This window comes from Pseudomyrmex gracilis, unplaced genomic scaffold (genome assembly GCF_002006095.1).
Source record: "Pseudomyrmex gracilis isolate BER0280 unplaced genomic scaffold, ASM200609v1 scaffold_45, whole genome shotgun sequence".
Lineage (NCBI taxonomy): Eukaryota > Metazoa > Arthropoda > Insecta > Hymenoptera > Formicidae > Pseudomyrmex > Pseudomyrmex gracilis.
Window position 1 is genome coordinate 882,152 of NW_018020629.1, and position 12,260 is coordinate 894,411.

A 12,260-nucleotide genomic window follows, 5' to 3' on the forward strand; every position below is an offset into this window, starting at 1 on the left:
GCTTCGATCGATTTTATACAAAGTGCCGTGACTTTTTTTAAAATTTTGCAAACTAATCGTTAGTTTTGTTCTCTGTAAAATTTACCAAAATTCCGTTACCGGCATCCACCCAGTCTTCCGAGAAGAGCTTTTCCCGCAGAATTTGCTTCTGTGTCGAGTCCTCTTCTTTCGTCTCGGTTTTTGCGTTACCGTCGTCGCTATCGGTTTTGCTATCGCCGATCATGCGCTCCACGTCCGCCGTGTGATCCGGCAGAACTTTGGTCAGAGTCTCCGGCAAAATTAAAGCGAGAGCGCCGGATACGAGGCAGAACATACCTACCGCTAGTAATGGCACCGGAACCGGCACGTGTTGCCCCTGATGAACAGATCGTTAATCTTTTGTGCGTCAAATAATGTAATTTTAACAATTCAAAAGCGAGATTCATAGAAATCGAAAGAGGGCAAACTGCAATTTGGAATGCGAAAGCAATTCAAACAAAGAGAAACTGACGACATACCGAGAGCAACAAATGCGGCATGCTTAGGTTGCCGATTTTCGCGAACACCACGCATAATCCCAAGCAACTGCCACGCACCACTGTCGGAAACACCTCAACGGTGTACAGATAGACGATGGAAACGGTGCTCGTGACAGTCACTCTGCCGAACAGCAGCATTATCGTCCACACGAGATCTGAAATTAAAGATTATGCACGTCCGCGGTTAAGAAAAATATACGGTGATTTTATTTCCGTGAAAGCGGGATTTTTTTTTCATGCACGATCGGAATTGAAATTGCATAGGTTTTGATCTCAATTGTGTTCAATTAGCGCACACGTACCGGTGGACGGTGCATCGGCGGTGGTTAAAATGAGGCGGGCCGCAATTAACATGCAAACTACGCCGTTCAGAGATTGGTATATGCACACGGGCAGCCTTCTACCGTATCTAGACAGTACGAAGTACACGAATGTGTACGTCACCATTTCGAGACCTCCCGTCAAAGCGAACGTGATGTGCCTGTCGAGCGGGAAGTTGGGCGCCAGATTGTTAAGTATGTCGCAGGCCATCGCGGATGTCAGCCTGAAAAATTTTAAATCATCGAACAAATTTTGTTTTGCGCACATCCGCGCGAGATCGTTCTTTGTGAATTCGGCAGTAAAAGTGCGGCAATGTAAAAAAAAAAAAAAAAAAGCAGCACGTGATTTTTACACTGATAATCTCACCATTGACAAACCATTACGGCAGCGTATTTCCTCAACTTCGCCGATTCGAATGTGGTCCTCAACATCGAGCTCGTCTCGTCCTGTTTCTTCTCGTCTCTCGCTTCTTCTTTACCTTCGCGTCCGCTTTCCATTTTCGTTCTGCGCAACACCACCTCACCTTCCGCTTCTCTCAAGGAAATTCTTTGATTATCGCATCCCGAAAGCGCTTTTGATTTTCGATTTATCTTCGAACTCGAAGGCAAATCTCTCCTATCCTCGACGATGTTCGACGTTTCCCGACGTAATTCCACAGTGGAGAATCTGTTCTCCGAGTTCGTCGAATTAGCTTTCGAAGCTCTCTCTATATAGAAAGATGTTATTTTTTTTGTATCAGTACGAAATATCATTCGCGAGGATGTGCAAGAATCACAAAAAAAAAAAAAACGATTTTTTTTCGATATATATTAAAATTAATGTTTAACGTACTCGAAAGTTTGTGTTCGGTTGGTTCCGAGCCGTTTAGCAGATTCGTGGCTTCGTCTCTCTGATTTTCGTCGGTTCTCGTTTTTTTCAGATCGACGCTGGTGACGCGCGATTTTCTCTCCGGTTTTATCGGCGTCGCGTTACTGTTCGCGCGTTTTTTTTCTCTGTTCTTCTCCGCTCGTGACCGGGCGCAACAGCAGCAGCTGTTGTACTTGGCGATTCGTTCGAGCGCCATATCGGCCTCGGTCGATTTTCCCTTAGCCAGCAACCATCTCGGCGATTCCGGTATAATCCTGTGTTGCACATATATAACATGCAATCACACCATCTCTTTCTTCGAAACTTACTTATTTTTATCGGGGCAACACTACCCCTTTTTTTCGGATTAAACTTCTGTTTAGCGTTCGAAAGATATTCTGTAAAGATTATCTGCGAAATAAACGTTTCGAACGTCTTCAAATTTGTTTCGTATACTTACCAAATGTACAGCACCGTGACCGCGGTGGGAACGGAAACGGCCAACTGCAGAATTCGCCAGTCGGGAATTACGTAGCTGAGCGCCGTGAGCAGCACGAGACCGATCGACCAGAAGATCTGCATGATTAACGCGATGAGGGTGCGGGATCGCGCCGGGAATAATTCTAATGAAAGAATATACGTGGAGTTCTGCAGCCCTTGCACGAACACTCCCTGGAGACCGCGCAGCGCCAGAAACGCGGGATAATCCTGAAGTCAAATCACGATTTTCTTGACAATTCCGCGACTCAACATTTGCGCGTGCATGAGAAAAAACGCGCGCGAAGAAAAGAGAAGAAAATTTTTACAAATTCTATTTACGCGAAGAGGATACACTTTTTGTACCTGCACAACGTAGAGCGCCACCGCCATTGTGCCCTGCGCGTAAAGGCATATCGCCTGGACCGGAAGTCGACCGATACGATCGGTCAACAGACCGGCGATCCACGCGCCCAGCAGCACCCCGGCGTAATAAACAGTCGGTCCGAGAAAAGACAGGTATTGTTTTTCGCATATCAAGCTCCATTCGGTGACAACGCTACTCTCTTCGAACTCCGTCACGAAGCGATAATCGCCGGAACAGGACGACGCGAGGATCTCCGGCGACGTGGAAGTCAAGTTGACGTCGATCGATGTATTCGCGGCGTAGCTCTGACAGCCGTAGCTTCTGCCAGTTGAATTTTTCACCTACGAATACGCAAAAAAAGCGGGAAATTTTTATTTTTTTTATTTTTTACAAAGAGAACATTCCCAAGAGCTTTTTATTTTTTCTTTTGAACATTTATTTGTTTTCTAACAGTTTCTATATATGTATATAGCTGCTAATAATTACAGAAAAAAAAACACAACGAAAATTCTCTTAAATTCTTTCAAAGATCCGGACCGTTCTCGTATCTCACATCTCTCTCTCTCTTTACCTGACAATAGAATTTCGGCGTGTGGTTGTGAAAAATCGGCAACGCGTGACTCATGGCGACGATGACATAGTTTATTCCGAGCAACACCACCAGAACCATTTGAAAGCAGCCCACTTTAACTTCCTCGGCATTCATGATGATCGTCAACGACGACGACGTTGTCTCCTCCACATCCGCGACTCTCGACGATGTGTCCTCTCCGACGATCAAATCACTCACGTCAAAAAGCGCGACACGCACCGCAGTTTGAGAACCGTGCAAATAAATCTGAACCGATTCGCGCACACGTTCATTACTCCCGCGATAATTGAAACAAACGATTTTGAGACTCAAGGCGACAGCCGCATGTTTCTTTTTCTATTGGCATCGAACTCGATCCACTTGCGGCATTTTTTTTTTTTTTTTTTTTAAGAGAGTGTTAAAAACGTTTACGTCAGTCTATGTCGCGTAATTCATTTCAGATCAGACAGGTGAAATTTATCGTTTATACCGAATAGAATAACTTTGAGATTCAAAGAGTGAGAGAGAGAGAGAGAGATCGCGTCTCTATGCTAGAAATGTAGTTTCAATCAATCGAATCGCGCGTTTTTGTTTTTATTCGAACGTCGCGGGATTGGAGCAAAGTGTCGTGCACGAGGGTGAAGCACGCACTGACAAAGAGAGGATCCCGGGACGTTCGTCGTCTCTCTTTCAGGACGCGAGAGAGGAGCGAAACAGGAAGTCGAGAACGGCGGGCGAGAATCGGAGGAGGACAGTGTGTGACGCGCACGGGGGCTTTTATTGTTTCAATACGTACATATATATATATATACACACGCGTGTAATATCCACGCGTGCGTATGTACACGGGAGAGAAAACGATCTTCTGCTAATAATCAATATTCCCCACCGATGGTTGACGCCAACCATCACCGCGTCGCCGTCTCCGCGTCACCGCCTGGCCACCCGTGAATCGGCTACGCGTGTATGTGCATTTCCTTTAATCGCCCCGCGCGTCATCATCGTCGCGCTTTTATTAAATCGTATCTAATACGAAAAACGTGGATGACGACGAGCTAACGGGAACGAAGCGATTTTTCCGTTTCCAGAGGACCAGGTGGAAGACATCGGATTTAATGACACGCGTTCGCGATAATTGCGAATGATCGGCTCGCAAGCGGCGAGTCGAGTCCCACGGCGCGCGCTTTATAGCGCGGTTATTCGCGATCGAAATTGAAGACTCGACGTGAAAATCGGGGTGGCCGTAAAAGCGCGCGCGCGAGGCCCGCTTTCCCGCGCAATGATAGGTGTCAATCTCATTGGAAAGTGCGCGGAAAACGCGCGTGAATTCTTTGGCGCGCACCTATTACATTAGTATGTATGTACCTACACCGAGCGGTTGTACGACGAGAGTCAGATAATGTCCCCCAACTGGGTCTATGAACTCGGCGAGGCGCATTTACCATGGTCTATATTGGTGTATGCGCGACGCGCGTATGCACTTCTCGTCGTGATGACAGAAAGATACTATTGATGAATATTGACTCTCTCTTTGTTTCGGTAAATAATTTGTTTTCTCTCTCTCTCTCTCTCTCTCTCTCTTTCTCATCGAATGCTGCACCATAATTATATACATATGTATATATATATGTCAAGAGCTTTCTTTGTGTGCTACTACATGCAATTGTTTTAGATATTACAGCCAATGCACATCATTGGTCTAATTACGTTTTTCTTAAACATAACTTGAAAAATAGTAACTTGGTAAAATCGATCAGTAAATTTTGTAAATTTTTTTTTTTAAAGAACAGTAAAATTATATATATAATTTAATTGTTTTATTGAAATGCGAAATTACGCGAAATGCATTTTATCTTACTTATTCAGAGATACGCTGATGTGTAAATACAAAAATTACTATTGTGCGTTTTTGCTAATTTGTTGTAAATTAAAAATGATTGATTTCGGTAGTTTGAAGAGTTTCTCGTCGCAAGAGAAAAACGCTTGTCTTCGGCTTCGCGCGAAGCGCAGCCAAAACGACGCTCTTTCTCTCTTCGCAGGTGTCTAATGGCTACATACGACTATTTTAGAAGTCGACTTAGAAGGCGCGCCATACTTAGGCGGCATTATCTTGATTGCGACAGGGTGTAAGTCATTGAGGCGCGGTGACGATGACGACGACGTTTCCTTCGTTTCTGGAACTGTTTGCGTATGCCGGACTCGTTACGTCCGGTCCCGGTCCGCGCATCCTGCCTTTCATTGGTGGTTTCATCGCCGGGACAGATCGACGACCGAATCCGATGGGAATACTCTCTTTGTCTCTCTCTCTCTCTCTTTCGCGTCGTCATTGTCGTCGTCGTCGTCGTCGTCGTCGTCGTCGTCATTGTCCTTCGATTTTAGGTGATCGCGCGTCACAGCCGGTATCGACATTCCGGACTGGTATAACAACAACGCCGTTCACGGGAGGCTTTTCATTTCCATTCGATCAACGATGGGAACGCATAATCAGCTCGGCGATTATACAGAGCCCTCGTCAGCGAAGAATAAGCAAAACATCAGTTATACATCGATAAGGATCTTTATCTCGATCATGATATTTTACTATTTACGCAAGTTAATGCGTGTATATTGCGTTAAATTATATATAATTTATATATATTTTAATTGTATATAATTTTAATTACATTAACTTTTTTCCTCAGCAATCTAATTGTCTCCGCGAACACTTTGCGTTTGTTAGAAGAAAATTTGTTGGTAGAAAAAGTTTTTTCGTCTTTTTCGTACAATTTAAATAAATGAGAATAAAGGGGAGAGGAAAATATGAAGATGCTCGAATAAATTGCGTGCTAATAAGAATATAGCTGAAAGTTCCATTTGCAGTCGAGTATGACTCGAAAAAGTGAACCAGTAAGCGAACTTTCCCAGAGTATGTGTGTGTGTGTGTACGTATGTGTGCGCGTATGTGGATAGAATGGCGGTTAAACGTTATTATTCCGGATGGGGGAAGGGACAAAAAAAATTTCGTAACACATCGCGTAATATACGGCACGAATGGATGATGCGTTAGCTAACGATCCATGCCGGATTTCATCGGCACTTGGGATTCAGGCTAATATCTCGTGTGCGTTTTCTAGCTTAGCCGACGACGTGCGGGCTCCGCATCATCCTCGGGATGATTCGTCGCGCGAGAATCGTATACGTCCCCGCAGTATAAGCAGGCCAATGGCACAGGGTTGGTAATTCGGAACAAAGGTCATTCGAGAAAACAAATTGGAGAAATTACACGACGGTCGCGAATCAGCGTAAAATATAACGCTCGAACAAACATCAGAGCAGACGTTTTGTATCTTACTTTTGTTTCTTTTAGAAGAAAAAATTCTCATTGATATAAAAAAAAAACGTATATTTTACGCGCGTCCTCGTTCAGATTGTTTTTGTACAAGATAATAAAAAAAAAACTCCGGTCTCACAAGAGACGCTACTGTGGAATGTCTCAAATTTTTATTATTTCACGTATGCGAAGTTTGATATTTGTTTTTTTTTATACACGAATCTATGAAATTGGTTTCACGGATTTTGCAGGCTACAAGTTGCTTCTTCTTTCATATATATATATATCGCTGTGTACAACACACTTGATAGATTTCTTCTCCATTCTACCAACGAACTTTGACCAAAAGGTCACCTTGTGATGAGATTGAATCGTCAAGAGAGAAGATAGAACGTCGACTAACAGAATATCTAGACGTGACAGACCAGGCAACAAGGAAGAGAGACAGAATGACAGAATCGTGTTCGGCACTTATAGGATAATTTCATCGCTGAAGCTCGCGCACGTCGCGTGTCGCGATGCAATCCGATGACTAGCGGCGTCCTTATGGCGCGCGAAGCGCCAGAGAGACCTGGCCTGGATGCCTTTTTTCGTAATGGGTTACCGTTATATTGTAGAACAACTTAGATTCTGCGAACCGTGGCCGATGCGTATCGACAACACGACGTGTTGTCGATTTTGCTTGACCGCCTCCCCTCTCAGTCAAAGGGGGCGAGAACGTGTGGTCATCGCTAGGTTTCCAATGCGGGGCGCTTCTTTTCTTCTTCCATTCTCTGAGGCCGGCGCGTAACTACGTTACTCGCGGTTGGGAAAAAAAAGGCCGAGAGACTCTCGCAGAGATCGCGACCGTGGCCCGTTCGCGCTCGATTTTCCTGTTCCTCAGTTCTGTTCGGCGAACGTGGCGCGACAGATCGCTCTCTCTCTACGACGCGCGAATGCCTCGTATATGCGAAGCACCGCAACGTGGTCGTTCTCCTGGATAAACACCGATCGCTGTCTGAGCAAGTTGTCGTCGCCGCCGCCGGCCGGAAGTGATTATCAAGTGCATTAGAAGACGCAAACATTATGAGAGCGCGGATTATTTTACTGAGTGTTCTGCTCGTCTGCACGAGCGTGAGTACAAATTTGTGTTTTTCGCAAACGAATTTTCTCTCTTTCTGACGGAAACAATTATTCGTCTTTATCGGATCCTTCCTCATCGCGGTCTCGCAATCTCGACATTTATTGCGAACCGCAAATCTCGGTTCACAAATCTCCCTTTTCAAATTTATCGTAGTTTTGTAAATTGTGCTTTACAACAGGTGGCAGATCTTTTTTTTATATTTTTACGATAATTCTTTTTTTTTTTTTTTTCTAGAAATGTTCATGTTTTGAACTACATCTTTCAGTTCGCTTACTTTCCGCTTCAAATACGTTTCTTCTTTTCGAAGCTTCTTCTCCTCGATCAAATTTCGAAAGTGGTTTCGTAATTCGCAGATTCGTTATGCGGAGGGTAGAACGAAAAAGACGCAGCTGTCGTTGCAGAGCAAGGAGACCAACGTGGTGAACTTTATGCGATTGCTGGTGATGAGATTGATCTTCGGAGTGGCTTCGGCGATGGGGCTCGGAGAAAATCTTTCGGGTGTGCTCGGCGGGATTTTTGTGCCGCCCGGAGCAGAAGACTACAACGACGACTACGGCGACGACGACGATGTTGTGTCCGACTTGGGTGTCTTCTAGTTTATTTTAAATCGCGCGTTTTCGCGACGTTACAGGTCAATGCGATAACGCGTTCTTCGAAATTCTGCTCGCTCACACAAAAGACGTTTACTTTAAAATAGACGTGTTCTTTTTTTTTTTTTTTTTAGCAAAAAATGTTCGCGATTCGCATGAAGAGAGAACATCCAGTTTCTTCGCTATCTCGGAAAACTGGATCAATAAAAGGAAACGCGAACATAAACGCGAACAAAATATAATAATTAAATACGTAAATATAGATACGTTAGATGATTATATACGTTCGTTGCAAGAGAGAGAGAGAGAGAGAGAGAGAGAGAGACGAGCTGCTATGTATGTTCCAATTATTTTATTCCTATCAGTAAATAATAACACTTTGTATCGAGTTGGATTTTAAATACAACGCAAAATGAGAAGTTTGTTTTTTTAAAAAAAAAAAGTATCAAAAAACACGCAATGATTGTTAAAATTGTTATTATTAGAGCGGAAAAATTGAAGATAGATTTTTACGTGTACAATTTGATATATGTTTTGGAATAATATTGGAATATACTCGCACAAAAAAACTTGAAAATTGTTCTTTTAGCGCGATAGCCGGATTATATTGACTCTCAACCGCGAGACTACGTCTATATCTTGCTCTTTTTAAGTGAGGTTTTCCGTACCGTTATCCGTTGTAATTTCGGTAGAGCTACTAATGGATGCGCACCGGTTACCACGGGTGAAGATATGGCCAGCAAATCGTTCGTTTCCGCTTTCTGTTTATCCCGTATCGAGCGAACGTAACCATCAATTCCGTCGGTTCTGGTCCACTGAAATTGGTATCTACATCTTAATCGCAATGGAAATCTCTTTCGCATAAATAACAAATTTGGTGGTTTTGTATTTCTTTGAAAGAGATCTCGCGCGGCGAAGACTTGCTAATCTCTCGAAGAAATCGCATCATCGCGTTTATTTAATTTATTTTGACAGGGCACACGTGTGTGAAATTAAATCGCAATAAAAGCAGATATTAAAAGCGTGAGACAGCTTGTATAAAATTACCACGCGAGAGAACATAAATCCGCGTGGAGATTTATTTACCTATATACGTATAGTATATACAGACGATATTTCTCTCTCTTTTTCTGGATATTTATATATATATTTCTGTATATCTATATGTGAATTGCGGTGAATCAGAAAGCGCGGAAATTCTAATGTATGAAACACATACAAAGTTTTTTTAATTTATTTATTTATTCTAGTTTTTAAGAACTAATTTATTTTAGTTTATAAAATGCGTACAAGTCTTGTATGCGAAAAGGCGAAGCGTACGAAGATTTAAGCGCACTTTATGTTTATTGGTAATATCAATAATAGTTTTGACGAAAACAATTTTTAAAGTACATATTTGGAGTATATATTATAAAAAAATGTCGAAATTCTCTCTGGTGTAAATTTTTATATTTTTGTTTATTGTTTCAACACGTATTTTTTATTAACATCGCGTATATTTAATGATGTTAGCGCGTAATTTAATTGTTGTTTATCATTTTTTCGCTTCTACAAAACCAACGAATCGAAAGATCTTTGTTCATTTCTTACGCTGATTTGTATTATGTAATTATATAGCAAATTGCAGTAATTATGAGTAATTATAAAGATAAAAACACGTACACAATAATAATTTACGCGCGAGATGTACGTACTAATGGCTAGTCGAGGAAATCAACATATGGCTTATAAATTAAAAAAAAAAAAAAACGATTATGTTACCACTGGCGTACACCTCAAGTATTTCGACGTGAATGGCGCTGTTTGATCACGTACGAGTTCTACTAACGGTTTCGGCTCGGCGCGTGCTAATTGCACAGTAAACCAATGTCCACCGAATAGAAATCATGGACGCACTGTTGCTGTGTAACAGTTAACGTTTCACGTGTCAAAACGTATCACGAATTAATGTCGTCACACGCGCATCTACCGTTTGCATCGTCGATCGTAAGATCATCGACCTCGCAAACCTTGTAATAGTTTAAAACGAGCAATTGTAAAACAAAATGAAGTAGAGAAAAGACAAAAATTAAATAAAAAAACAAAATTTTTCTCTCCGAAATCTCATCGTAATTTTTTCTCTAGTATAGAATAAAAAATTTGAATAGATGTATTAAAATTTATATACTTTCTTCATTGTTCAAAATAGGGAGAGAATAGAGAAAGAATTTGATGTGCAACAAGAACACAAATTCTGCTTGTAAACTGTGCATATATAAATTATAATTATAAAAATACAAATAATATTACATGTAATTTCGCGTTATCCTCGTATTAAACAAACTCCACTGTGATAAGATGTAAATATATCACAAAATATAGCGATTGTTCTAGGATACTATTTTACCACAAGAAAAACTGAATGACAATCCTCAATGTACATATTCTATTTACAGTTAGATGAACTTCGACTAAACTACGAGATATTTATAATATATCGTCACTATCGCTGGAAGAGGAATCGGTGGAAGTCTCTCGAAGAGTTTGATAGCACCCGTTCTTTTTTCTTACAAGATCTCCCCAGAGGACGTTCGTTCTGCACGCGGGACAACTACCTTCGATCGGTAGAATCATCGTTTCATTCTTGCAAAACATTTTCGCCAGACAGATCAAATGCGCGATCAAGAGACATTTCGGTTGCACGCAGGAGACAGAATCCCTTTCCGTCATAATCGAGCCGCAGAGAGAACAGAACATCAGCGAATCTTCCCCGCGCAATTCCTTCGAAACGATATCGTCGGCTTTCGATCTCTGCGTTCGCTTGTTCTTGCAACTGGTGACTTTACCGTAGCATATAGGCATGTGCAGTGGCGGCGATATGCATCCGTGAAAGTCTTTGGAGAATTCGTAATCCAACCAACGAACCGTTAACGGCAAACGACACCAGGGTCCAACTTTCAACATTTCGGAAAGAACCGTTAAGCAGAAGTCGAACCTCTTCTGCGACGATTTCTTCTTTGGTATGTGCTTAAGCCGTCTGCTCTCGTGCGGATGCTGCCAAGCCCATTCGAACTGAAAACAATTTACAATCCATAATCTACAATCCGTCATTGTTGTCAAAGAAATTACACAATTGAGTTTTTTTTTAAATAGAGAATTATTTCTGAGACTCACTCTGAGCGCAGAAGTATTGTTGGGAAATCCGTGAACAATCAAGACCATATTCCTAAAATCATAAATGTTGAGTATCATCATTAGAATTTAGAAGATATACTTATTCTGTGCATTCTATATTTTTACAAAAGTCTGTTCTCTTATTTTTGTTAATTTATTTTTTATGCCATGTATTTTACACGAAATTTTAGACACACATGTTGCGTTCTCTAGAAAAAATCATGTTTACGCTCACCATGGTCCCTTGTTGCTAGTTCTCCAGGCTCCACCGTGTTTTTTACCAGCATTGTGTTGCTTGATCCTGCGTCTTGGATTCACAGTGTAACCTATGTACGTTCTTCCTTTGTATTTTGGATTCAAACAGTAGAGTAGATACACGCCGAAGAAATGCTCCACCACTTCGGGCTCTTCTTCCATCGTCGAAGAGTTTATACAATTTTAGAACGAACGGTTTTCACAGGTAAATCGAAGAAATTCGACAGCAATAAATAAATGTTTTTATGCTCAACCATTTGTTTACTTTATTCTTATTCATGATACATTCGATGCGTTCTATTATTTACAGTTATGAACACCTGGTGAGTGACATATTTTCGTCAGCTGTTCCTCATGTTCCCAAATGTCTGATGGTCGAACAGCAGAAGTGAAAGCCAACTTCGAAAAATTCGGAGTTCGAATTCATATGTTGACCTTGAAGACCTCTCGAAGTGAAAACGTGAAACTCCGATTTCAGAGCTACCAAACTGAAGAAAAAGAAATTCTCTATTTTGAGTCAAGGGAGTTACCAACATCGAAAATATAATTTCTCCATTCTATTTAATTATATATGTAGTACTTTGACTATATAAGTATGGACTGCTAGTTCCCCCCACTTTTCCCATTTAAGCAATGTATAAGCAGCGTAGGTAACATAGATAAGAAATAGGCACCGCCTTTGGGCCAAAAAGCGGGAAATTCAAATATAGTTCGAGAAAGTAAGTAAGG

General features: G+C 41.6%; 2 protein-coding genes across 2 annotated transcripts; both read right to left on the minus strand.

The window, feature by feature from the left end:
- Positions 1 to 3,961, minus strand: LOC109853280 (organic cation transporter protein-like). The gene is made up of 8 exons (XM_020425211.1): positions 3,101 to 3,961; positions 2,529 to 2,870; positions 2,146 to 2,393; positions 1,671 to 1,960; positions 1,206 to 1,545; positions 821 to 1,062; positions 498 to 673; positions 1 to 355 (listed from the first exon to the last, which is right to left on the minus strand). The coding sequence occupies exons 1-8, from the start codon at positions 3,233 to 3,235 to the stop codon at positions 53 to 55; spliced, it is 2,076 nt and encodes a 691-aa protein (XP_020280800.1). The 5' UTR covers positions 3,236 to 3,961; the 3' UTR covers positions 1 to 52.
- A 4,297-nt stretch (positions 3,962 to 8,258) lies between these two features.
- Positions 8,259 to 12,094, minus strand: LOC109853252 (structure-specific endonuclease subunit slx1). The gene is made up of 3 exons (XM_020425147.1): positions 11,512 to 12,094; positions 11,277 to 11,328; positions 8,259 to 11,174 (listed from the first exon to the last, which is right to left on the minus strand). The coding sequence occupies exons 1-3, from the start codon at positions 11,691 to 11,693 to the stop codon at positions 10,590 to 10,592; spliced, it is 819 nt and encodes a 272-aa protein (XP_020280736.1). The 5' UTR covers positions 11,694 to 12,094; the 3' UTR covers positions 8,259 to 10,589.
- Positions 12,095 to 12,260: the final 166 nt, after the last annotated feature.